Here is a 27,932-nt window from a genome sequence, read left to right on the forward strand (position 1 = left end):
GTCTAAGTACCATTTAATTCTCTTAGTGATAATAATTTTTCATAAGATAACAATTTGATGCTTATATGTGCCACTGCAACTTGCATGTCCCCAAAAACTTCACTTAAAACAGGGTTCTCAGTTGAACCCGTAACCCGTAACACCTGTCACGGGTGTCACAGGTAAGTGTTACGGCTGTCAAAGTGCTTCAACCAGTAGATCAATTCGTCTATCAAATGCAAATAAAAGAACGGCTTTTTGAGTAAATTGCTGGGTAAACTATTGACTGTTAGTTGCTTTCGCAATGTACCTTTCTTCGGTTTTAGTTGTCAAAGTGAATAGCCTTTTTGCAGACCATAGAATAACCGAACAATCGCTTCACGTCTCCGCAACGTTGAATATGGCCGCCATATTGAATTTGTAAATTTGAACCCAGGCCTCTCGCAGATGTCGTCTTTCCACGTGCAAAAACATGGCCGATTCATTCATTAACAAATATTTGCGCTATCTTATACTCTTTCTCATTTAGATATATAGCAGTTACTGGGTCAGTGTGGCCTTGAGAATTAGTTTTTGTAAGTGGGTGCCCCCATTTGGAGAGGACTGGTTACCTAATAATTATTTTTGTATAAAATGAATGCCATTAACTCAGAAAGCAAAGCATTGTTATTGCAGGTTAATATTTCATTGAATATTGCAGTGTAGTTTTCAGTTTGATAAGAGATAATTTCAACTTTCCGTAGTTCAAAGCCACTGAACAGATTACAAAATGTATTTAAACTTGTTTGGAGAAAGTGAGAAAATATGCCCCCAAAATGAAGGAAAAAGCATTTCTGAGCATCTTAAATAAAAAATTTCCCGGGGGAGCATGCCCCCAGACCCCCCTAGCAGCTTGGGCCCTATGGGCCCAAGTTACACGCCCAAAGGGCGTGTATATTAGGGTTACGCCTGTAACTACCAAAGCAACGGCTGTACAAAATTCTACTGAGAACCCTGCTTAAAAAGACCAGATGAACAAATAAACAAGTTTTATAATTAGCACAGTTGGAAGTGACCAGATCATTCACAAGAATTCTTTTCCCTTCATTCATTCCTTTTCCAGAAATCAGTTTCTTTAAACATCATCAAATTGCTCATTACCAATATCCCTAAGTGGTAAAAGGCACTGCAGCACTTCAATACAGTACCCCTTGCATCTACTGCAGCACCTCCCCCCTTGCCACTGATGTCAAGCGTGAGTAATTTGTGGGAATTAAACAGGTTTCCAGATCAATCCTTTAGAAAATTTGCTATTGAATCAATAAACATCATTCAATTGTTCATTACCAATATCTCTTACTGGTCAAAGGCATGGCAGTATTTCAAGTACACTACCCCTTGAGTGTACTGTAGCATCCTCCCCCCTCTCCTGTGCATCAAGTGCATGCGATTTATGGGAATTACACAGGGTTCCAAATCAAACCCTTAGGAAATTTGCCATTAAATAAATAACAATTGTAATTTGTCTTCAGCCATATTCTGAATTAGTTGAGCTTTCTCAGACTTTCCCTAACTAAACAGGTCTGCACTAGGCTACCAAATAACACATCATTTTAAATTTTCATAACCTGTGCATGAGCCCAGTTTAGGTATCAATTTTAGCAAAATAATAACTTGATAGAAGCAGGCATCTGAATTGTGTCAGTCATAATGCAAAACACATGGTACAAACTTAACACTTTATTCTACAAATATATTTACATTTTCTTCAAGATTTTCTGTAACAATCTTAGTGTGAGCAAAGGACATTGAAATCTTAGCAACAAATTTACTTGGAATTTAAGTTGACTCCTTTCCACCCACTTGGTTGAAGAGTTTATTCTTAATGACTTGGGACATGAGACCATGTATAGCCTCAATGGATGTTTTGGAGCTGAAAAAAAGAAGTTATAAAGCAGCAAATATGCATATCATTATCAAAAAAATTGCTTTGCAAACCTTTTTAGTACTGTTAAGAATGACAATAGTGTTTGGCACAACATCATATTTTGGCATAATGATTAATTAACCCTTTTGACTTCAGGTTGAAAGATGCTGGGTTAAGCCATAACTTGCTTATTTTCCAGTGTCCTTGCCCCAGACACTTCACTCTAGTAATACCCATCCTTCACCCAGGTGTATAAAATGGCAAAATTTCAGGGAAACTTGATGAATTTCTCAGAGGGAACCTGCCATGCCATAGTATCCCCTTTAGTATCAGTGTGGATGCTTCTTGTCCCTATTTGCCTGGGAAACTGGAAAGACCTGGCATCATCACTCATCATACACAATACATAACTATGTTACTTTCCTCTGACAAAGGGCTAATACTCAAAACACCAGCTTAGAAACACCTTAGGGTGGCCAATTTCTGCTATCAAATCAACTGATAACACCAAATTATCTTGTTGTACTCCCCAGCAATGCAGCACCACAGAAATGTTCCCCCTTAATCAATTATGTAAGTTTTTCAATATACCTATCTCTAGTGGTTTTTGCCAACTTTCCTTCCTCCTTTTTGTCTTGATCCATACCAATCATGAAACTCCCCATGCGACCTACCTAACAGACACAAGGCACTTTGCAAATCAACCACATGTGATTTAAACAATGTTTAGAATGTTTTGATATGTTTGCTAATAGTGAAAAACTTATGAAAAGCATATGGCATCAATTTGATTTCAAAGTAAACACCTTACAATTGGAAGAATATTTAATCAAAGAAAATGAAATTTTAAACACAGAGGAATCCAAGAAGATGACCAACTATGATATAGAAGTAGAGTGAATTCTGTTTCATTGAATGAAATGCAATTTGCATTCCCTCATTCCCCCTTGAAAAATGAGACTTTTTCTTACTTGAGATTCAGCTTGTTCTAGTTTTTCAGAGAGATCTGCTATTTGATGGTTGGTATAGTCTGCATTCTGAAAATAAAAGAAACACAGCACTCAGAACAGGATGCAGGGTTACAGGCTAAACTGCCAGCCAACATACATATGCATACATGTACAGGCTAAACTGCCAGCCAACACACATATGCATACACAGCCAAGAATACTACAGAAACTGGATCCATTTGTAACACAAAATGCCACTCTTGGATTTACCTACATGAAATGTAATTGATAGTGCAACCAAAGATCTCAGTATTGAAAAGGCCAAAATAAGTGAATTTAAGAGTAAGAAAAAAGCATTGCATTATCCACTCACCGTAAGTAGACTTGAAGATGACAGTGTATTTACCCAGTATTTATTCCACAACATCTCAAGAAGCTTTCTATCTAATGCTGATTTGAAATATGCAACCTCCAATGAATAATATCTGCAAATATTTCAAAATATGGCAGTTATACAGACAATATGGATTATTCTTCCCAAATCATCAAACTTTTCTTTCATTTCATCCTGTGCTTTTCAGATTTTGGTCCTCTATACATTAAGTTTCTTGTCCAGTAGTGCTTACAAGGGGTTTATAAGCACTTTTTAATTTACTGAAAACCATCTTTCACACCTCTGCTTAACTGAGACAAGCAGACAAAATTTTTTCCCTGACTTCCTTGTCATATGAAAATTAAGAGGACAGAGATGTAATTATATGAATTTAAGTCCTGGGCACAGTTCATAGAATGTCAGTATTTAAACTATGAATAAAATCATCATTTATCGGTTCTCTACTGCACTTAACATATAACTGTTAGGAAGTGTCTGCTTACTGTTTGCAATGGACTCCAAAGTCTTCTATCTTGTTCAAAGGAATAGTCTGATATTCAGAAGGTCCTTCATCTGGTGGCTTGTATCCCTGGATACCAAAGGAAACATTTAACTAGCATAAGTATTTAGCTCCTTCTAAAACAAAAATTTCCTCAGTCCTAATTATCATCAAATTTCTCCTCAATCTTACCTTGGGATATGTGCGGAATGCTCCTAAATTTACCTTTCCAGCTGAAATAGTTCGTGTGGGATCAATCTATGGCAGAAGCAGATGACCTTAAGGTTTAGGGCAAGTAGAGTGTCAATCAGGAAAGCTTTTAAAAGGAACTTATAAAGTTTAAATGCACAAGTTGAAATTTGCATTTGTTGTTATTTATTGATATTACTGTTGGATGTGAACATGTATCGTCCATGAGAAAGTAGTCCTGAGAGAGACTGATGTCGGTAGTAACCACTGACTTTTCAACAACCTGAGTGGAAGTCTCAGCTGGACAATCACACTACATGATCATGTTTTACCAGGGTGTGAAATTGTGCCTAATACAGGCACCAATGCGACTAAATTTTTCACTTTGGCGACCAAATCCTGAAAATTAGTTGCCAAATTGGTGACTAGAATGTTTCATCATGACTTTACTTGTAGATATAGTGAATTACTAGGATCTGCAAAGATAAATCCACGGCAAACTTCCTCGTTAAGTTTTATTCCAAAATGCAGCACATGCATCTCGATAATTAGACACCATATTGGATTTAAGTTGCAGGTGAACTTGAAGGTTGTATACCATCAATCCTAGCGTCCACTTTGTAGCAGGTTAAAGATCTTTTTCCTTACATAATTTTGGAGGGTCTATCTAGAATGCTGACAGCGTAAAAAAAAGGGTTTTGTTGGTTTTTGAAAATGGCAACCAACTTTCTTTGAATTGGCTACTACTTTGAAGAATTTAGGAGCCAAGTGGCTATCAGAAAAAAAAAAAAATTTCACATCCTGTTTACCCCTGCATTCAAACCAATTACTGTTTTACTGTTACACTAACCACAATAGCAACAAAAGGTTCCTGGAACTGTTGATTCACCATCTGTGTACCAACATCAATTCCTGACAGCCAACAACCATAGCCAGGGTGACTATGATACCAACCAATGGCATTCTCCAGACGACCAACCTGCCATGGACGAGACTCATATTGCTAAATTGTATTTTTCACCCTAGTACCCTGTATGTTTATGTCTTGAAAGTAAGGTTGACACAAACCATAACCAACTGCAGTGCCAAGATTTACACCTTTTAGCATACTTTGTGCTTTTTTGTTTCTGAATAGTTTTTCTCTTTGCAAGTTCATTTTCAGCGACAGAAAGCATTTAATGCAATCAATAAAAGCCATGTGTGCATCATATCACTGAATGAAGGTTAGCAACAATCCTCATAACATAATGAAGGCTTTTTCTTACCAATTTAGATGACTCAATGTATTCTGCCATGTATTCATAAGCTGCAGCTTGTGCATTGACTCTTGTCTCTGTTCCTTCAACTGGTAAAGCAAATGCATCCATGACAATCATGGTGTTGCCATCAACTTTGCCCAACATTAGTCCCATGACTTCCAATGTACCCCCTGACCTGGCATGCATCACCTAATAAATAAAAAGAAAGTCTCATGCCAGACTAAGTTTTATCCTTGGAAGGGTTATTTACCTCCCTACCAACCATGTACATGTACATTTACTCATAATAATGGTATGCAGGTAATTACTCGCAAAGAAATCTGATTATATGAGAGAATAGTGCCTGGTCCTTAAACAGCCCCATAGGGGCTCATGTGTGGTGTAAGATGCTCATCAGCCTCATTCTTAACCAAGAAACAAACTTAACACAACTATTCGACTGATTAAGCCATCTTCTATAATGTATTACGTGTGATGGATGGAAAAAATAGAGAAATATTATCCATTATCTATTGTAAAAGATGATTTTTTTTTTTTCCTCTTTCTTGCCTTGATGTGTACTTGGGATACGAGAGGCCAGCTGAGTTTGGTGTGAAAGGAACCTTAACTTTGTATTGGTCTGCTTGGAGTTATGGCCTGCATGCTTAGCACTCAGGCCATAACTCCAAGCAGAAAACTTAATCATGATGTAACACAACACAGCCCGGAGCACAAACTTGGTTAGTTAGAGTGGTTTACATGTATATAAATTATTCAAATAGAAAATCCAGGACAAGTATAATTCTATAGGAATATGGAAGGGCTTAAAATAAGTCAGCTGCCTGTCTAGAAGAGAAAACAGTTTCCTACCATTTTCAACAAGGCCAGCGCTGAAATTTTAATGTACTTGAAGTAGTGAGGGCTATAGATTGAATAATAATGAAATCGAAGTTAGTAATTGGTAAATTATACATGGATACCATGTACTTTTTTTTTTTTGCTGTCGAGGCATAAAAATGAACATTCGAGGTTTTTTGCAATGGTCAGATGCCCCAATATACATAAGATTTTCCATACGCTAAATGATTTGACACAAAAGCCATGACAATTTCATTTACTTCATAGAGGAACTCACTCTTTCTGCCATGGTTTCGCTTGCAGAATTTCTTGCTGTTGCTGGCGGTCATACTTAAAAATTTCATCTACGCTGTTAATTGTTTCCATGTTATTGGACATTTCCCAAGTCTTAAAGGCCATAGAAGTATCCATTGAGGACATTTTTAATTTAAAATAGAGAAGAAAATCCTCAAGCTTGAATGAAGAGACAAAATGGCGGCTATTTACCCATGCTGCTTATCGCGCAGCACAAGAGTTGAGGGTCTGGGACGAGAAGGAAGAGAGGACGCCATATTGATAAAACTGGTGTAAACAGTGAAACGAGATTGTTTCAAAGCGATCTTTTTCTTGCCTTCCACGGTTTGGGTGTTTCAAGACAACAATTTGATATGGGAGAAGTGTATGCACCTACGGTAAGTGTTTTCAAGCTGTAAATTAAGAGCAGTAAGCCCTATTTATCAGCCACATGCTTTCCAGTTTCTCTTTGTTTTGTGTTTGCTACCGGCTTTATGTCATCAGCTGTTTGCTAGATCTTTCTAACCAACACGCGCTGCATTCATTGTTCTACATTGTTTATTTGAATTATTTTGCACAGTTTGTTCTTCGCTCCACGAAATAAGCGTACTTGGACATGACTGTCATTATTCAGAACTAAATATTTACATGATCTGTGATATTCAGACAGGTGTTGAATTAATATATGAATTGAATTTCGACTCTATTGCTGTACGATATGTGCGATCTGTGAAACGAGGATTGATCCGAGTGCTCTTAAGGAAACAAATTGGGTTTAAGTGGGCACGAACTGGAGAAAATGTTACAAGTATTTCACAGGTGTGCAGTTGATTCTGCTCGAAAGTGCTCTTAGCTTGTGAAGCTATCATTTAGTCACTGCTTTCCGTCAGTGTGGATTAATACTGCATCACCAACAGTACATGTATATTAAATAATTTTTCATAACAATACAGATCACAATAAAAACAATGAACATTTTAAGTACATATTTCTGGCCAGTACAGAGAATCAAGCTGTTGATAGGAGTCAGATGCTGAAAAAACAAACAGAGAAAGTTGACACAAATGTGTTTTTCAAAGATCACAAATTTGAAAATGTTGGCACACAGAAAAACCAAGATTTATCTTTACAACCACTCACAATAACTTTTGTTCTATGTTCCCATTTAATATAATATATATTTAAAAATGTAACATGTACTATCTTAAAGTTTTTTTAAATATCACAGCACATTTAGAGCTTTATGTATAATATTTTCCCAGCAAATAATGTTGGAGACCAATTTGTAGAAAACTAATTTTGTCCTAAGAAAATAAATTAGTTTTCAAAAGAAAATCCTTCATTCTGATTGGTGTATGTATCTGTTTCATATTAGCTATTAGAGAGCTGGGAGGAAAAAGTCTCCAAAGTTGATACAAAAAACATGTATTGTGAGAACATCCTATGCTAATTATTGTACTAAAATACTACCTTCAATGAGACTGGTACAATCATCAACAGAATGATTGATCCCTTCTGAAATTCTGTTGTGCCTGAAAGGCAATGCTTTTTATCAACTTTTGTAAAATTTGGTGCTTGTTTTTGAATAGATGATAAGGTGGTTTCTTTTTGTTTAAAACATCTCTTGACTCTCAGTTTTGTGGTAAAAAGCTGCAACTCTGACTGAGTATAAAACTGGATTTTTCTTTTAAAGCAGATCAAAATGTTAGTTTCAGAACTTGAAAATATTCCTATTCTGTGTCCTGTTGGTTCAGTCCATTGTGATAACATTATTGTGGTTCATGTCCTACTCAGGGTCAGTCTGAAGCAGCACAACTTCTAGCCACTTTCTGGCCAAGGCAAATGCAAGAAATCAGAAATATGAATACAGTAAGTACTCTGAATGATGGAGTGTATAAAGACAGACTTTTAGCCCATTAGACAACATTATCACTGTATGAACAAGTTTTAGAGTAGTACATGTGAAGTAATGCTCAAATGTAGACATTCTAGATTCAAAACTCAATCCTCATTGCTTGTAAGTTTGAAATTTGAGTTTTGATTTTCAAGAATCATAATTGTAGTTTCAAGAATCAAGAATTGAGTTCTGAAATACTTGAAGACTTTTTCAAGGAAGTGAGCTTATTTAATCCAGCATGGAGCAGTTATGGTACATATAGATAAAGCACTTGATATGCAGCTTTCTTAGTGGTGATAGTTTCAGTGGATTCCATTTTCCACAAGACCTAAGTTCTCCTTTTCTTATCATTGCCAATAACAGACAAAATATTCCGTCACATCTATAATACATGTTACACACAGTGATAATGATGAAGCCAGCTTTCTTCTTCCCTTAGCACTTCATTTGTTATATTCCAATATACTCTGTCTTTGCTAACTACAGCTGAAGTTAGTCAGTTTTTAGTCACTTTTTCATCTGTTGTTTCTCAGAATGATTTCAAAGTTCAAGAGTTACCATTAGCAAGAATCAAGAAGATAATGAAGCAAGATGAGGAAGTCAAAGTAAATGTTTTTGCTTCTATTGTAGGTTCTTTTGCAGCACATTTTCATGTGGACATAGGCTTAGTTATCATACATAAAGGATATTACATAGTAGAACAAACATGTATTCAGATGTCATCCTCAAGCAGAAATACCACTTGTACACATTTGTTACAAACAAGTGCTGTAAAACACTCTTGTCCGTATGCTCAATTTATTTAATGAGGTATGACCCTAAACATATTTTTTATACATTGTTCTCCTTTGATTTGTGCTTGGACAAATTATTGTATCAAAGCAAAATTGTTTCTTTATACGTTAACAAGCTCCTGACTTTTCACATTTTGGTGCAATGAACAGTTGCTATAGATAAGTAGAATTTACATCAATGCAAATATTTATACCGGTATATATAAATACATGTTTTAGTGCTATTTGATTGCATAGTTAAAAAATGAAAGGCTTTAACTCCTACTTACCAATATTGTTCTGTCTTTCTTTTATAGATGATCAGTGCAGAGGTAAAGGATTAGTCTTGTTCATTATTGTGGAATACACAGATAATGTAGTTTAGTGCAGTTTGCTCAAAAGATGATGCAAACATTGAAATATTTTCATCATTATTATATTATCATTCCTATGGGTCATTCTGGTTTTCTTGTTATTTTCTCCAATGCAAAGCTTAGGAGAGATTGTATATCCTTTGCTTTTCCCAGTTAACTCATTCTGCATTCTTTTTATTTTTCTAACATGTGGTTGCATTGGTTAAAAAAACAAGGTGTCAAACATACTGGGATACATTTTTGGGGTGTGGCCTGTTTTCTGATCAATCAATTGGCAATTTTAGTTTAACTATCAATAACGTGTTATCAATGAGTTGATTTCATGGGTTTTTATATATTTTCTTTTTCACTCATCTTTTTCAATCTTCTCCCACTACTTTAGGATGTGCATCTACATTGTACATAGCACAAAGGACATTTCTCTGATGTACACACATGTAGAGTGTACTATTGCTTTAACTTCTCTTTGCTGTCATCTTTAGAACTGGCTCTTTGTATTTTGAAGATTTAAATTTTTCTTTGTTACTTTAGGCTCCTGTTCTATTTGCAAAAGCAGCTCAAATTTTTATTAATGAGTTGTCACTCAGAGCTTGGATTCACACAGAAGATAACAAGAGAAGAACCCTCCAGGTACAGTGAACATTTCCCTTTGGATCTTAACCCTTTACACTCTAACATCAGTATGGATACTCTCCATACTGTTTTCTGTACTTTTCCTGTGGTGCTGACAAGGAGAATATGTTTAACATTCTGGAGCTTTTTAAATTGGTGATCATTTCTTGTATTCTCATGACCTTTACATTTGATTCAAGGGTGATACTGTGAGGAGAAATTAGATGCCAGTCACTCATAGGGGTTAAAGGATTATGTGGTCATGTCAACAGTTCAGCTTTTGTGACTGGAAGTGGTAATTGCAGGGTAGTGATTTGTGGGGGTGTGTGTATAATTAATTGACCACTCCCCTTAGGAGGCTTTCAGGGCAAATACAGACAAATTGAAAAATTATGAGTAAATGGAGTGTTGAAAAGCCCCAAAAGGCAGAAGGTAGACCAGTTGGCTATATACAAAGTGCAGCCAAGGAGTTCAACTCAGAAGAACCGTAACAAATCCAGAGAGTGGGAGGGTGGAGGGCTTGAACTGGGACCATCAGATTACAAGACTAGGGCCCTTAACCACTTGGCCACACTGCCTCCATAATCAGATGTGATAATGCTAGAAATCATGAAAAAAAGTGAACGTAAACAAGGAATTAAAATGTTAACATACTGAAAGTACTGAAATTTGTTTTAGTTTGACTAACACACTATAATTACTTTTATTTTTTGCAGAGAAATGACATTGCTATGGCAATTACCAAGTTTGATCAATTTGATTTTCTCATTGATATTGTGCCAAGAGATGAACTCAAACCTCCTAAGCGACAGGTAATGATTAGTGACTTTCATAAACTTATTTTATTAATACACTCCTTCAAAGGAAGTCTTGACATACTTAAATTGACATAATTATAGCAGAGCTTGCAGAGTGTGGCCCCATAATTATACAAAATAGTAGTAACCCATCAAGCTGAAAAAATTTGGATGCACGACCATATGACTGTACAACCATACAACCGCACAAGGTGCTACTTTTAACATGTGTGGTCAACTGTACTGCAGGCATGCCAACACCATGGCTTTGTTCAGAAGTCCAGTGGTCAGTGCACTGGGCTACGAGTCAGACGACCCACACTCTAGTCCTGGCCAGGGCAAGGCGTTGTGCTCTTGAGACGTGCAGGAAAAAAAATGGGAGCTCTGCTTTTAGGCTTGGCTAAATCTATATATTACCAAGACATACATGACATACTCACATGTATGCATGAGTAGAATTATTACTCAGGAATATGAATAAACAAGTAGAGTGTATGTTTGTGGGCATAAATATGCTCTGGACCCTTCTCAGAGTCATTTTAACCTTGCCTAACAGCTCAGGTTGAAATGACTAAGAAAAGTCCAGAACTTAATCATGCTTAGCAACATTAACTGTTTAACTACTACAATAACCTTGGAAGGCATTGAGAGAATAAAAACTGAAAAAGATTTTAAAGAAACAGCCTGAACAATTACACAAGTGTGGGAGTGGGCTAAAATATATTTAGCTTGAAAAATATGCCATAATGCCCAATAAATTTGTAATAATAACTTTAACTGATTTGTGCATTGTAATATTGTCATCTTCATATCAGGATCCAATTCGTCAGACAGTGGTTGCTCCTGATCAAGTTCAGTACTACTTCCACCTTGCCCAACATCATGCAGTTTCAATGCAACAGCAGCAGCAACAGCCTCAGCAAGGACAGCAGGCACCACAAGCACAACAGGCGCAACAACAGATAGCAACACAAGTGCAACAACAGCAAGTGGCAGCCAGCACCCAGCCTCAGACTATAATAACTGGTGTGCCAACACAGCAAATTGTCACCATGGCAGTAAGTTAAATTTATCCCCAGGAGTAGCAAAAGTTTCACAATATTTTGATAAAATTTAATGGTTCTGATTAAATCATGGATGTAAGAACAACTTTACAGTGTATGTGGAAAATGTTAATTCCTGCCAAAAAGTAAAAATGGCAAGGAAGCCCTTCTTAGCAATGTGCATTCATTCATGCATCTTTTGTTTCAGCCTGGACAGGCTCAGATGCTACAGAACCAACCACAGGAACAAAGTGATGTTCAGTATCCGGTTAGTAAAAAGGCTACTACTTTACATGAATTACAGTCAACTCGCCGATGGTCCAACTCGCCAACGCCAACTCGCCGACATATAAAATCGAGTAGAGACGTCGGCGAGTTGGTCCTCAATCTAATACAACTTAGTTGACTGGATACCCTTTACATGATATTTGAGATCTATTTATTTTTTCCACCAAATGAGTATTTTCAGGCTTTTCTTATGATTGTAGGGATACAGCCCTAACCCTCCTGAACACAAACCTAAGAGAAGAATTACAAATTGGATACCTCACAATCAGCAAGAATAAGGTTTATAAACTGGGCTTTGGCATTCCAAATTGTCTGAGAGGGTTTTGGTTATCCTTGGGGTTATTGATGTCAATACACTCAGGGAAGTCCACAAACAGGGACAGGGGGGAAGTTTTTTTTATATCTTTTTTGTAATGTAATTGGACTACATGTATCTTGTAACAATCACTGGGTTTTCTGTCAGTTTTTGTAAGCTTGCACATGGCTTTGCCTAAATTTCTCATAAGAGAGAAGTTCACCACGGAATTAAGAACATGGCAAGGCAAATCCTGCCATTGTTGTTGACATCACTGTTACAACTGCACATTGTCAATGTTCAAAGTACAAATTTATAAGATGGTTAAGAAAATCATAGATAGTTTAATCAAGCAAAGTTATGTTCCTCTGATGAACAATTATCACTCTTAATTGTTTTACCTCTGTTATCAACAGGTCCATTTTAACTCCCCTCAATTGCAATACCTCCGTATGCAGCAGATTCAGCAACTTCAGCAACAGCAACAACAACAGCAGCAGGCACAAGGCCAACAACAAGCGCAACAAACAACCCAACAACAACAGGCTGCACAACAGCCTGCACAAACAACTGCTGAACAGGCACAACAACAGGCTCAGCAGCAAGCGCAGCAGGCCTCTGCTCAACCAACGGAGTTTACATTCACTGCTGGAGGACAGGTAAAAAATGACGCAGGTCAGAGGTATTATTTTAAAGGGGGTACGTTTCTAAAGAAACTGTGGCGCTGCCTCGGTGGAATAGTAAAACAGGGTAATTTATTATTATCAATTGAGTTGATAACGTAAATTGACCACCGTAAAGAGTTTCAAAGCTGACTTTACGATCGTTAGCCCTTCGTTAGAGCTTAGAAGAGCTTTAAACAATTTGTTATATATTTTCATCATAAAAAATACTTGACTTAGAAAAAAGACTTACATTCATCGTGAGACAAGTGAGTACATTTCTCTTTTGAAATATCATTCAGTGTGTGTACCCTCTTGTTCTTTTTCATTACTAACAGATTTACCAGCTTCAGCAACATCCACACACTGGCGTTACTGCCGTGGCTGTAGCAGCACCACAGGGAACTTATATTCAGCAGCAAGGCGCCACAGCAGAACAAGCCTCACTCACAGCTACTGAAGCACAGCAACAGCAATAGGAAGGTAACTAAACCGCACTTAACCTTTTATAATATAACACATTAAATGTTTATAGAATTTCAGTCAACAGATTGTACCTCAATATGCGACATGCAAAAAGTCGTGTCAGAGTTTCCTGAGTTTAAACTTACTTTTTAATTTGAGATAGAGCATTTACATTCGAAAGACTTGCTTCAAAGCTCTCAAGTTAAAAAATTATTAAAAAAAAAAAAAAAAAACGAAAACGTTTAAGTAGAAATTAAGACACAAATTTTTGGTTTTGTTATGTAAAGATCACGTTCCGATGAAAAAACAAAAGGTGTTGATCATTAGCGTCGTAAGATGAACTTATCTTGTAAAACGTTACGGCGTGGCATCTCAAAAAGGTTCTGCAAAGTAGACTAAAGGGAGGAGACTAGAGTGCTTTTTGAATGAGTGTCACAAAGCCAAATCCAAAGCAATCCCAAAAGCCAATCATTGCAAGGAGAATATCATTATGAGCCAAAGGGAGATCGAAGTAAAAACAAACAAACTACTTGAAGCGCGGGAAAACGCGGGTGACAAGTCGTGATTGGTTGTAGATTTTAATTTGATTGTTTTAGAACAATTGAAGTACCGTGAGTTTTCTGGGCCAATCACTTAACGAAGTAAAGGAAAACCAAAGCAATGAATTGACACTCAATTGGAAGTTCCTTTAATGTCCACTATTTGATTTAATTTTCATATTTTGGTTTTTCTTTTCCAGGTTGTTGCCCTTTGGGGAATCCACTCTAAATTTATTAGAAATGGAACAGTGGAATACTCTGCTCATGTATATAACGGCGCTGCTAAACATTGGCGTGACGATGTGCTACTGCAGATACATCAAAGTGAACTAATTTATTTTTGCTGCGATTACTGCCGCTGGCTACGATAATATTTTATAAATATTTTACACATGTTGTCACGCAATCGGATAGAATATATAACGAGAAAAAGCCAAAAGTCTGGATAGGGTTTTCTTTTCCCTCAGAGTTCAGTGAGAGAAAAGAAATCCAAAGAGTTAAACTTTTTAGGATCAATGTCAGTATCTGGGGAACTGTGCACCAACCCCTCCCCCCCTAACCGAAAAGTGACTCTTACTTGTTATCAGTTGACTGTTGTTGGGTTAGGGGTGGGGTAGGTGCACAGACGCTTAGATACTGACAGGGATCCACAGTTTGCAAGAGAGTAGGAATATTGAGTAAAAATATTTACGTGGAAGTACGGTATACAGTCTGTAAAGATTGGTTTCCAAATTATATCAGAGAGCATTTATTCGTTTACCGTTTTAACTTTATCATTTTACAACAATCACCTTTGACGAGCTGAAACCAATCAAAGGAAAGATATGAGAGTGTTCAACCCAACCATATTCAAAGTCTTAAAAGTTTTCGAAAATACATTTACCAACGCGATTTTTTTCTGTGCATGTTTTTTCACCCCTTGGTATTTATTGAACTTAAGTTTACCTCCTACATAACCAGAACTTCAAGAAGCTCTTATCTCGCTATATTCTCCTTTTCAACTCAAAGAAAAGGAAAATATAGATAGAAGAAACCAACCTTAAACTTCTTTAGTCAAGGCAGCTTGTAGTTCATCAAGACCTACCACTCCCTAAGTGATGTAAGGGTACTTTGCCTCTGCTGCCTAGAGGAAAATCCTCTGTCTTTATCCCCTCTGTCTTCGATAGAGCGGTTTTTAATTGAGTATCGAAAATAATCCTATATTGCTTTGGTCTTGCGTTACTTCGCTCTTTAATTGGTTCAGAAATCTCACGCCACCATCTCAACCAATCAGATGAAAAACGTAAACCAACACCAACTGTGTAACTCGCGTTTTCCCGCGATTGAAGCGGGTTGCTTATTTTACTTTGAGTTCTCATTGGTTAATGATGATATTAACCTTCGTTCTGATTGGTAGATGTGATAACTTTGATTTTGGCTTTTTCACACAGTAACACGTTGGTTATTTATCTTTATCCCCATTCTCCACTAGTTGAAAGTTCTTATGGCTGTTTATGAATCGTCTGGCATCGATCGTGCTTTTATTTTGGATTGCTCTATAACATTACTTCTTTAATTGTGTCTTGTATTGTACCTTTACAAAGCGTAAACATTCATGTACTTTTTTCTTTTCTGTATATCAGCCAATATATATCTTTTCTGAATCATCTGGCATCGATCGTGCGTGAAATTTTGAATTACTCTATAGCATTACTACTTTAATTGTACCTTTACAAAGCGTAAACATTCATAGCCCTTTTTTCTTTTCTGTATATCTGCCAATATATATCTTCTCTGAATCGTCTGGCATCGATCTTGGTTGAAATTTTGGATTACTCTATAACATTACTACTTTAATTGTACCTTTACTAGGCGTAAACATTCATAGCCTTTTTTTCTTTTCTGTATATCAGCCAATATATATCTTCTCTGAATCATCTGGCATCGATCTTGGTTGAAATTTTGGATTACTCCATAACATTACTACTTTAATTGTACCTTTACAAAGCGTAAACATTCATAGTTTTTTTTTCTTTTCTGTATATCAGCCAATATATATCTTCTCTGAATCGTCTGGCATCGATCTTGGTTGAAATTTTGGATTACTCTATAACATTACTACTGTAATATTACCTTTACTAGGTATAAACATTCCTATACTTTTCTCTATATATCTGCTTTCCTCTTATTCTTTCCTCTTTTTTGTCAAATCTTTGTGTCAAATGACCGCTATTTTTATTATGCATTAAAAGCTATTTACAACTTCACTGGAAAGATTTCGTGCTTTTTTTTTTTTTCAGCAAAAAATGGCTGTTTCTAGCGCTCTGACTTGGTGCAAGTAGACCTGTGAACATCTAACTCATTCCCCATCGTTTGCGACACATCTCTTCTTTTGATATTTACGAGCGAGCACAAGAAAGATGTGCGCAGAGTGTCTATGCTCTGCAGTGCTGCTGCGCATTCATAACCACCAAATCTGGAACTGCGGCGAGTTAGAACGAACATAATATGGTGTTGTTAGTTCGTGTTGCCACGTATACGCCCTGTATGTTTAGACTCAAAACCGGAGGAAGACTGGTTCTCGAATACGACTCCGGGCGATAAATCATTGTAACGTAGACCGTAAAAGTTAAAGATATCTCGGGAAGTGTGTTCCCGAAGAGCGAAAAAGCGAAACGGAGTGAGTCGTACCACGAAAGGAAACTGTTTGTTGCATGTTTTGCGAAGAGGTTAACTAGTACGTCGCCACTCGATTGCATCTACCTAAATTTTTCCTCGCTTACGATTAAGTAAATCTAACGAGGGCTTTCCCTATAAACGTAGCGTGAGTAGCACAACTGACCAACAGAGGTATTATCGAAGGAGCTATTTCACGCCATATGTTATTGTTGTGAAATAGAAAGGCACAAAAGCACAAAACAGGCGGTATTAAATCAGCAGAGAACACAGATAATTTGGTTTTATCAGCTGAGTTGATAATGTAAATTGGTAAAAATAAAGAGTTTTTAAAGCTGACGTTTTTCTATCGTTAGCCCATTGTCAGAACTTAGATGATACAGGAAGGGGAAGATTGGATGGGGAAGATTGGAACGGATTGCAAACAAACTTGAAAAATGTAGGTTAAATTTTTCAAGATACACAAACTGTGACGTAACTTATTTGAAATCCCGGGTATGAAATAAAAGAAAAACTGAATTCACTCTGTTTTAAAGCTAAAGACAATTATTTCAATCCTTCTATCAAACCTACTATGCTGTACTTTTATCAATATGTGGTCTTAGACAGACTCTTTTAACACGAACAGAAATGCGAAGTCTTCATACGAGTGGGGATTGGGCGGAACTTGATTGTTGACACCATTCCCCTCTCTATTTTCTTTACACCGCTATCTTCTTCTTGCGTCAAAGGAAATCTTTGAGAAAAAACTCTCACCAAGTTTAAGCTTACATTACCTCGTTATTGACTTCTTTGTTCAAATAAAGGAAATAAGTAATGAAATTGATGTTTATTTTGAGATAAATTAGACAATTTTATGCAAATTTAACATAACAGGATGAATGTGATTGCTTTAAAAAAATCTCTTACACATACACAATTTTGAAACAGTTATTTCGAAATTGTTTAGAGGTTAAGTCTACAGAGGTCAGGGGTGGTCAATAGCTTGTCTCAGCTGTGGCCATACAGCAAACATCTTGCTTGGTTGTTTGCCTTTGATCTGATTAAATAGACCTCCATCAACTTTGGGATAGAGAGTACACTTTTAATACGAGGGAATTTATCGAACAGTAGGGGTTTGAATTTAGCATAGAAGACCATGTGATCTTTTTCTAAGGAGAAAAAAGTGATCCTAAGCACTGGAATTCGCATGAATTGTTCATTTTATAATGTTTTACTGCATGTTCTTTCTATTACAACGTTGCTAAGATACGCTTCTTTATATTTATTTAATTACCAGAGATTTAACACTTAAAGATAATATCATTTTTGAATATTTGTGTTTTCCGTTATCGCGGCGTATTCCATTAAGCCATTTTTGCTGTTTCAATAGCGCTAAAAAAAAGTCGGAAATGTGTACAAACTTCCCGCAAAATACAACGGAAAGAGGTCAGCCACTTATAAATTTCACAACCAATTGTAACTCAAGTAAGTGGCATTAGGAAATTGCAAGTCAGATTCATTATTAGATACGGACATTTTTTCTTGGTTTAATAAAACGTGCGAAGTAAGCGCTGACTGAAAAGAGGACGCCTGTCTAAACAAGCTTTTCTCATAGATTTGCACAATAGACAGATTCATCTTTCAATCGCCATACTGAATAATCCCTTAGTTCTTGAGTCAACCGTGCACGACGTCTTGGTTAAACAAGTGAAATTGATACGCCAGTGTCATCCTAGTATTCCGCTCGCTTCGTTCGATTTCCTTGGCTAAAATCATCTTATAATGTAGGATAATTGTCTTAAGCATGCTCTGTCCAATCATAGCCGGATTATGGCGAGTGTAAGAGAAAAATGTCACCTTTTCTATAGAGCTTTGTAAATCTCTGCTCACGTTGCTAAGGAATTACTGTTATTATCTTGGGAAAATGGCATATGAGGACTTCTGCTCTTGGAGGCAATAAAAGGCCAAGGAAATAAAGAGCGATCATCCTTTCTGACACTCGGCCGATTAAAGAGAACGTGTTTGTAATAACTTCACTGCATTCACGACAAGATTGAACAAGCTCTGGATTTGGTACAACCGAAAAAAAATGGCCGCTAGAGGTGTTTCTTTTATTTACATAGTTTTGTCTTCCATCATGTACAAAAGCTTAGCTCTTCCTGCTGCGCTGCAATCAGGTGAGTTTTCCTATGAATTTTTCTCTAGAGGTCAAATTTGACGAGGGTTGCTAATTTTAACTCATATCAAAATTACATTTAGGGAGTCATTTCTTTTTCAGTTACCACACGAAAATTAATTAATCAGCTGAAAGAAAATTTTTCACTTTCCGCTAGTCTCTTTTGGATTCAGACTATTCTCCAAACTTTTGACACATTTTCTGGATAATCAAACAACAGCTACACATTTCCTCTAGTCATCTTCTGGATTCATTTATGTGAAATAATTAAATTCGACTCTGAAAAGTACATGAGTGGGAACCTATCTAGCAAAGTTTATCGTCTAAAATAAAAGTGTAATAATAGTCAAATGTCAAGAGAATATAAACTGCAGTTTATTTTCTCTTGTAAATGTTCATTAACTTTCTCAGTGCCTGGTTGGCATTTTTGACAAGGTCTTGACATCTTCGACAAGAGAGCGTCCTAAAAATAATTATAAGAAGAAATAAATAAATAAAACAAAATCAAGAAAGGAAAAAGAAAATTTCAAAGGTCAAGCTGATAACAAGTCTTTAAGCCATTGTCGGTAATATCTCCAGATGTGACATTCAGGGAGTTTATTGACTTTTTCAAGACAAACAATTCTGACAGGGAGTACTGTAAAGAGAACAACAGCAAACGGTGAAGGAACTGATTTAACATCGAGTTCATTGCAAGGCCTGTTTAACCTGACCAGGAGCCCATTAATGACAATGGGCTCCTGACCTGACATAAATCACTGATAATCTGTGTATGCATTCAGCTGTGATTACAACACGGAAAAGACCGATTGTGTTTTCTTCAGCCTCAAGGCAATATCTCCTTAATTTCTAAATCAACTTTCTTTAGTGATTACTCACGTGAAGACACGTCTATCGAGGCCATTCTCAAACCTTCCGGAGCCGCATTAAGTCTCTAATAGCACAGAAGAAATAGTGCTGCTCGCGCGTGCAATGACACTCGAGTAATTCCCACGCATTGCACGCGCGAAACACGCACGCGTCGCCGACCTATTACTTCCCTAAACTTGAAGAGTCAAAATGTTTTGTTTATCTATCTCCATAAAATTCAAGCGTTGTGTAAGTGAAACTGTTTCGTTTTCGTCTCAGTTTTTTGCGTTAACTAATTGTGCAACACACATAACAAAGTGCACATTGATTAATGTTGCCTTAGAGCGGCAAGAAATTAGTTCTGTGTTCCATACTTTATTGAAGAAATGTAAAATGGTTTCCGTGTTTACATAGCCTCATACAAACACGCGGGAGTTTGGGAGAACACGAGATAAGCGTAAGGAAACCACGACGCGAAGCGGAGTGGTTTCCAGCTTATCGAGTGTTCTCCCAACCTCCCAAGTGTTTACATCAGGCTATGTAAACACGGAAACCATTTTACATTTCTTTTATAAAATAACTAATGAAAGAGGAACGAAAACCGTGTTTACATACGCTCATGTAAAATGGCTTTATGGCCAATCAGAGCGCGCGTACTATTTGAATTATTTTATAAAAGTAAATAAAACTCAGTGTCAGAGCGTCGTCAAGGCTGGCAGAGAAAGATCAACTGGAGTAGAGAAAAAGAGGCCAATCCACCACTGTAAAAACTCTTTTATCTTTTCAGTAAAAGGAAACAATGAAGAGGAGGGAATAACAAGTCATCTGGACAGAGCCAATAAAGGTTACAACGTAGCACAATAGATTGCCTTTTTATTGAGTGTCGCAAAGCCAAAAACCAAAGTTATCATGACAGCCAATAAGGAGAAAGGAAAATACCTTTAATACCTTTAAGAGCCAATGAGATCTCAAAGTAAATTCAACCAAACTACCTTAAGCGCGGGAAAACGCGGGCGACCAAGTCGTGACTGGTTTTAGTTTTGCATCTTATTGGATGAGAAAGAGGCACAAATTTTCTAGATCAATCACAGAGCGAAGTAAAGCAAAATCAGAGTGATTTCGGATCACTTTCGACACTCGAACGTTTCAGCAAAGAGATACAAAAACTGAAAAATTGTTGCTGAAAGCAATTTTGCATCTTTAAAATGTGACTGACAACTAAGATATAAGACAGTGAAAAACTGCCGTTTTAAGCTTAAAATCATTATTTTACTTTTGTATCGATAAGATTTGAATTTTGTGGAAAGTTTTTCGTCTCGAGCATTGGTATGTAATTTTAATAGTTTAAACGTAATCGAACATTCTTTATTTCATCATCTTCTCATTTTTATGTCCAAAACTCAGTGGTCGCTAATTCTCTGTTTGAGGGTGATATCAAGTTATCCCCGTTGGATCTGAGGTTTGTGGACACGCGAGAAGAGGGTGACGTTGATGGGGAACTGGCGCCAAGTCGACAGAAAAGAAATGCTAATCGCAATAGGATGGTTCTATGGCAAGACAAAGTTGTTCCTTATAAGTTTGATTCGAGTCTTTCAGGTAAGAGGAAATCAGCAGCATGTTTAAAGGTATGATTCTCACAACAGCACGGACCGTTAGTGGACAAAGTACATCGAACCTTGACAAAAGTCAAATGAATACCTGCCTCGAGAAAGTTTAGAAGAATAGAGCGCACTGCGATTAAGGTTATGACTGAAGCCCAACCAGATTAAAGGAAATAGTCACTAGCAACCGGACAAACACGAAATCTGCTTCAAGCGCGAAAACGCGAGTGATCAAGTAGCAGTAGCCGCGATTGGTTTCAGTTTGAATCTGATCGGTCGAGAAAGTGCATGGTGCAAGCTTTCTAAACCAATCACACAGCGAAGTAAATTAAAACGAAAGTAGCCCTGGATCGCTTTCGACATCCAATTGAAAAGTTGGCTCGCCATTAACCAGAAATCTACACGTATTGGCTTTATCCTTTTGGCCACAAGTAAAAGTGTAGGAGGGAGTCTCATTAACAGCTTGACCGCCACTCGTGTCTAGCATCTAATTTCTCCTTACAGTATCATCCTTAATCAAGCATTAAGGTCAGGAGAATAAGGGAAGTGATCACCAACTAAAGAAGCTCTTGATTATCAAACAAATTCTCCTCGTCAGTAGCTCAGGATATGAATGGAGAACAGTATCTAGAATATGCATTTTGATGTAAGGGTGTAAAGGGTTTGATAAATGGTAGAAATTCTGTGGTTTTCTGATGAAGGAATAGTAAAGCATTTTTTATATATCTCTTTTACAGCTGATTATCAGACTGCTATACACGAAGCTATGGATGAATTCCGAAAACACACTTGTTTAAAGTTTGTTGAGAGAACCAAGGAGCCAAACTGGCTGCTTTTCGTAAAAAAAGATGGGTAAGCTGATAAAAATGGGCAATGAAGAACTAAACTTTAGGAGTAGGTTTTGACCTTGTCAATCGAGAGTGGGATTTAGCCACGCATTTTTAGTTTGCCATCAAAACGACCTTCACAGAAAATCGAAATTTGACAGTAACTTCTGAAGATAAACTGTGCAGGGGCTATGGGATATGTTTACTGCTTTGGAACACTCATCTTGGGGAATAGATATATTATGTTGCGTTTCAATGTCAAAGCAGCTTGTCCGATCACAAGAGGAATGGAGGCGTTATCCCAAGAGTGCTATTCCAAGTAGTTATACCAAGTAGAAATTCATTAATCAAATCAAAAAGTTCACCATAGCAGTGACTTCCCGTAAAAGGTCATTCAAACACTTCAGCAAGAATATTTCTGTAGTCAGGTTGACTGTCGACGTATCAAAATTCGATTCCATCAAAAATCTTTAACTTCAAGCTGATATTCTCAACTTGATAATTATTGACTTTGGCTAGCTCAGTAAGAGAGCTGTGTCTGTAAACTTCTTTTGCTAAGAAAATAATTGTCGATGTTGCCTGAAACCTAATTCATAAAAAGAAATTAACAGCAGGAAAATATTCTTTTTATTTTTAGATGCTGGTCTAGTGTAGGTAAAAAATATTGGAGAGTCAACCATGGACAAGACGTTTCCTTGGGCAGCGGTTGTAATCACAAAGGGACCATAATGCATGAAATAATGCACGCAGTTGGCTTTTGGCACGAGCAGTCGCGACCAGACAGAAATCAGTATGTCGAAGTGCTATGGGAGAATATTGTGGAAGGTACGTTATAATAATATATAATGGTAATAGGACCGAGTGGAGTCCAATTCCGTCTGTAATCATACGAGTGATTAACAAAATAGGACGACCGCGAAGCGGAAGTCCGATTTGTCAATCACGAGTATGATTACAGACAGAATTGGACGACACGAAGTCCTGTTATTAATTAATCACAACTATGACAAAATTTGAGAAGGAAACTAGACATCGGTTATACGTTTTCACAAAAACAACAGTTAAATCGGCGAAATGCGCGTCCTGTCCACTTACACAGGCACGACGTGTTAACTGTCCTTTAACTGTCCTATTACACTGTCCACTTACAGGCATGACGCGATGACGCGTACGCTGTCCTATTAGTGCTCAAATCGGGCTGGTGATAACCAATCACGTTCGAGAATTCGTTATAGTTTTGATTAATATATAATCCTTTGTCTTTTGTCGTAAAGCCGAGCTTTAAATAATTATATCTGAATTATTTTCCTTCAAGTGAATAAAATCGTTTGTTACAGATAAGTTTTTGTTCCGTTGGGGTTTTGAATAGAATGATACCTGGGTGCACGTAGATGTGGAGTTCCTCTTCGAGTGTTCGACTCGATAGCCTGTAACCGGCTTCAATTCAAACCATTGTTGTTGCGTAAGGTTCGTTTTTTGAGAGTGTTCAAGCTATGTAATGACGGGCCCAAATCACTTGGTATTTTCAGCAAGTTCTTTGACAAGACAGTGCAAGTTTTTTTTTTCCACTAATCAGTAACAATTGCAGATACACTCTCAGACACACGACTGAAACGTTGCTCTTTAAATCTTTATTTAACTGCAGGCGAGGCACACAACTTCAACAAATACGATCGCGGCAAGATTGACACTCTTCAGGTACTATACGATTATGACAGCATTATGCATTACGGCACTAACGGCTTCTCCAAGAATGGAAAACCAACCCTACGGTCGATCAGGGACCCTTCAAGATCTCTTGGTCAGAGAAATGGCTTCACGGCGTTAGACATACAGGAAATCAACGCCCTTTACGAATGCGGCAGTAAGTCTCGTGATCAGTTTTAAATTTTTGATGACATCAGCTCATCATTGATAAGTTTTGTAGTATTGTCTCATGGGCCTCCTGAAAAAGACCAACAGTTCCAGTATGTTCCTTCAATTAGAAATGTTGATGCTCTGGAGCGTTCGATCATTGCCTGGGGGTCAGCTTTTACTTGCGTTCTCTTTTTCGTTTGTTCATTGGGGACGTTCAGCAACTTCGAGATGTTAATTCTCGTTGATGTGGCCATTATGACAAATAGCATCTTCTTTGAAAACGAAAACGAAAAGGAGAAAAAAAATTTTGTTAGCGTAATGTCAGGAAAACGACAGAAATGACCGATGTATTTTAGACATTGGTTCCTGATCACACCGGTTGATAAACAACAGAAACGACATCATAGCCCTACCGCAGTAGCACATGAGGTAACAGCAAAGCAACTGTAACACATTGGATACATGTTTGTAGTTCGTACGAAGTAGTAATGGTGGGTAATATTTCTAAATCCTTTTTTCATTTTAGGTGGTATAAGCTCAAGCAAGCCTGGGTGGAGTAGTTGGTCAGAATATGGACCTTGCAGTTCCAGATGTAGAAAGACTCGTCAACGATTCTGCGCTTCTGCAAACAAAGATGTAGACTGTCCAGGCCAGTCATATGGAGTGGAAACAGAAGAGGTAGCCTGCACTGATCAGGAATGCAAAGGTGAGCGGGTAATCAAGGGGTGTTGATATTATTCTCTGCACCTTCAGTTCTGCGCATCATAGTGTACAAATGTGTATTATACAATGAGGTAGTCTGCTATGGAAGATCCACTAAAGATGGGTAACGGGCTGTTTTTTTGCAGAGATAGCCCCACTCTCCCCTTGACATGTCTTTTTGCTTGTACTCGGTCACATCCTGTCTCCTCCTGATGCTGTAAAATGTAAAAGAAAAATTTGATTTTGATCTAACTGGGCATGCGCCTTATACAACAAAAATTTAATTCTGCGTTTTGATCAATACAGTACACTTAATTTTTAAAACTGTACTTTCTGCTTCTTCCATTCGTACCTTGAACCGATGGAATTAACACTTACTATTTTTTCTTTAAGTCGCACAGACCGTAGCCTCGTAACTCCCCGGACAACGTCATCTTTGCTTATTTACAGCAAATTTCGAAACATTATAACGGTGGACGGAGGAACGATGAAGTGAAAAGAAAAACTTACATAAAATTCTGTTCATAAGAAATCACCTTAATCACCTTTGGCAAATAACGATCAATTGTCACCATAATATCTCAAAAAGTATGCAATTTAATGCACATTACAGCCCCTATAGATGGTCACTGGGGACGCTGGTCAGCATGGAGTACTTGCAGCAAGATCTGTGGAAATGGGACTAAAATTAGATCCCGCCAATGTGATGATCCGACCCCGGCTAATTCCGGAAAACTCTGCTCTGGAGATGATAAACAACAGGCAGCTTGTATAAAAGGAAGGTGCGGCTTAGGTGAGTAGTACCAGACTCTTCTTGTACTTTACATACCATAAGGGAATGGGGCTGACCTCGGACGAAAACTTGCTATTTACAGAGTCTAGGTCTTGCAAGCAAAACTAGTAAGCATCCAGTGAAAAGTGAGCAATTGTCTTTCCTGTTGAACAGGCCCTAATGATTGTGACTTTGACTTCGAGGAGGATGGATTCTGCCGTTGGTCCAACGTCCAAGTTTACAGCAGTGACCGATTTAAGTGGCAGCGAGGGTCTGGTGCAACACCCAGTAGCAGCACTGGGCCTTCCGCAGACCACACGACAGGCGCAGGTACGAATATCTTATCCATGTAAGTATCTATGTTAAATATGAATAGCGTTGTGTACACGTCATATTTACCGCACCACAGGCAGCTATCTCTATGTCGAGGCTTCTAGTCCTGCTCAGGAGGGTGATCAGGCTAGGCTACTCAGTGAGCAATTCCCAGCGACCCAAGGCCGGTGCTTATCATTTTGGTACCACATGTACGGCTCATCAACCGGGACGCTAAATGTTCTCATCTTGGACAAGGACGGCACGTCAAATCTTGCTTGGTCCAAGTCCGGTGACCAGGGAGATCAGTGGAGAGAAGCTAAGTTGACACTTGAAAGCAAAGTGGAATTTAAGGTAAGATAATGTATTTCTCGGCCACTCGCGAGGTAATCGCTATACCCACAATGCTTTGCCAATCAGCATATTTTCAATCATGTCAAATATCAAGACGATTTTGCGATCTTACAAGGCTCTTTAAATAAAGAGTTCGTCAACACTTCCACGGTTTCACCGCACCTTTAACACCCATAAGTAACCAACAGAGAATTTCTCCCTACGATATCAATAGAAAATCAAGCAGACAAAGTGATGGGAATAGAGAAAAAATCTTTTAGGGGATTATTTTATCTAATATAAAATTCTCCGATTTAACATTGTAAGAATTGTATGGCAGACAGTAAGGAGAACTGCAAATGAGATCTTGGGAGTAGAAGGGTGTAAAAGGAACACTTTCACCGTTGTGAATGACTTCCTAGGTTGCCATCGAAGCCATCAGAGGAAATAGCTTTCGAGGTGATATTGGACTCGATGATATTCGTTTGACTGAGGGGCCATGCAGTAAGTTTCATACTAGTTTATGTTTTCATATTTTCTTGTTAACAGGTTCTGTTATACCCATAGGAAACTTAAATGATTGGCAGTTTTCATTTTGTTTCAATGGCACCTCGTGATCAAGTTATCTTTAATCTCCTTACCTCAGTGGTTTATGAATTAGTTCTAGCACGCTTTTGTAAATTTTAACAAGTGCTCATGATCACATTCCAAGCTGTACTTGTTTTATTAAAGCTATTACGATGCGTTCAAGTATCTCCATTAACTTTAGAATTTGTTTGAAAGTTGTTACACTTACAAAGATTTAGAAAGGTACAACCTCGCTTGGGGAGATGGTTTTAATGTATCAATAAGTTCTCCTCTCATGAAATTAAATGCAGTGGACAGATTAAGAGAAGAGGAGATTTAAGGGTGATCTATCATACTTTACAGTGGAAGAGGTTGGCTGCTTTAAAGATAACACAAAGGATCGAGTCTTTCCAACAATGCTGAAAAACTTGCGGCCCGAGATAGATTGGTATCATTTGGAAAAAACCATTCAGAAGTGTGCTTTACTGACCAAACAACACGGTTATCAGGCAAGCTCCTCTTTAAATTGTGAATGTTCATTTTGCTGCCTAAGGCTTAATTGCCCAATTCAAGTTTTCAAATGAAGCCACCTGTAAATTAGGTTTCCTTGAATTTGTAGGTGATTTATGCTGGCTAGAGGTCCGTACGAGAAAAACAGTACCTGAGGTATTGAATACCGTCTGAGGCACATTCAATTTTTTTCCATACGGACCGGCCCAGACCGGTAAACAATTTAATTATTTTTTTCTGCTGATTTGATTTTTTTCGAACTGTGTTCCGTATTGTAAAAGGCTGGATCGTTAGCAAGCGTGCGATTCGTTAACCGGATTTAAGGCCTGATGAGATGCTTAAAAAAATAATAATAACATCCCCCCCTGTTCATTTTTTTCGGCTTCTACCTCCTCGCTATGTTAAACATGTTTTCCTTTAAGTGAAGGTCTGTACAATTTTTCCCTTTTCAGGTTTTCGCTATTCAGTTTTACGCGGAATGTTGGAGTGGAGATATATACAAGGTGAAATATGATCGTTGGGGTGCAGCTGACAAATCCAAATGCCCATTTGGAGTTGGAGCAGCGAGAATTAATGCCGTTTACAGACTTCTGTCTTAAATGCCATAATTAAAGATTTTCTCGTGTCATAAATAATCAATCTTTGTTCATTAGTATCGGAAATGCAAAAGAGTAAAAGATAAAGAAATGGGTGTTATGAGTAAGAGATGACAATAAACTATTGCATGCCAGTGAGATATCATCTTGGAGGACCGAAAGTATAGAAATATAGTCATCGTA

General features: G+C 37.6%; 3 protein-coding genes across 3 annotated transcripts; 2 read left to right on the forward strand and 1 right to left on the reverse strand.

The window, feature by feature from the left end:
• Positions 1 to 1,683: 1,683 nt before the first annotated feature.
• On the reverse strand, positions 1,684 to 6,484 carry LOC113685878 (COP9 signalosome complex subunit 5). The gene is made up of 10 exons (XM_027203454.2): positions 6,270 to 6,484; positions 6,005 to 6,056; positions 5,162 to 5,344; positions 4,747 to 4,875; positions 3,900 to 3,965; positions 3,712 to 3,797; positions 3,209 to 3,320; positions 2,857 to 2,922; positions 2,477 to 2,559; positions 1,684 to 1,891 (listed from the first exon to the last, which is right to left on the reverse strand). Exons 1-10 carry the CDS (start codon positions 6,410 to 6,412, stop codon positions 1,798 to 1,800), a joined length of 1,014 nt encoding a protein of 337 aa, XP_027059255.1. The 5' UTR covers positions 6,413 to 6,484; the 3' UTR covers positions 1,684 to 1,797.
• Positions 6,485 to 6,501: 17 nt separating this feature from the next.
• Positions 6,502 to 16,256, forward strand: LOC113685880 (uncharacterized). The gene is made up of 11 exons (XM_089189215.1): positions 6,502 to 6,663; positions 8,060 to 8,134; positions 8,696 to 8,767; positions 9,253 to 9,267; positions 9,841 to 9,939; positions 10,638 to 10,733; positions 11,534 to 11,776; positions 11,970 to 12,029; positions 12,761 to 13,003; positions 13,345 to 13,489; positions 14,211 to 16,256. The coding sequence occupies exons 1-10, from the start codon at positions 6,640 to 6,642 to the stop codon at positions 13,483 to 13,485; spliced, it is 1,068 nt and encodes a 355-aa protein (XP_089045341.1). The 5' UTR covers positions 6,502 to 6,639; the 3' UTR covers positions 13,486 to 13,489; positions 14,211 to 16,256.
• Positions 16,257 to 18,603: 2,347 nt separating this feature from the next.
• On the forward strand, positions 18,604 to 27,883 carry LOC113685879 (meprin A subunit alpha). The gene is made up of 13 exons (XM_027203455.2): positions 18,604 to 18,824; positions 20,460 to 20,516; positions 21,077 to 21,268; positions 22,011 to 22,125; positions 22,738 to 22,925; positions 23,746 to 23,964; positions 24,484 to 24,663; positions 25,273 to 25,452; positions 25,606 to 25,761; positions 25,841 to 26,097; positions 26,499 to 26,580; positions 27,007 to 27,152; positions 27,606 to 27,883. The coding sequence occupies exons 1-13, from the start codon at positions 18,737 to 18,739 to the stop codon at positions 27,750 to 27,752; spliced, it is 2,007 nt and encodes a 668-aa protein (XP_027059256.2). The 5' UTR covers positions 18,604 to 18,736; the 3' UTR covers positions 27,753 to 27,883.
• Positions 27,884 to 27,932: the final 49 nt, after the last annotated feature.

This window comes from Pocillopora damicornis, chromosome 12 (assembly GCF_964200805.1).
Source record: "Pocillopora damicornis chromosome 12, jaPocDami1.2, whole genome shotgun sequence".
Classification (NCBI taxonomy): Eukaryota; Metazoa; Cnidaria; class Anthozoa; order Scleractinia; family Pocilloporidae; genus Pocillopora; species Pocillopora damicornis.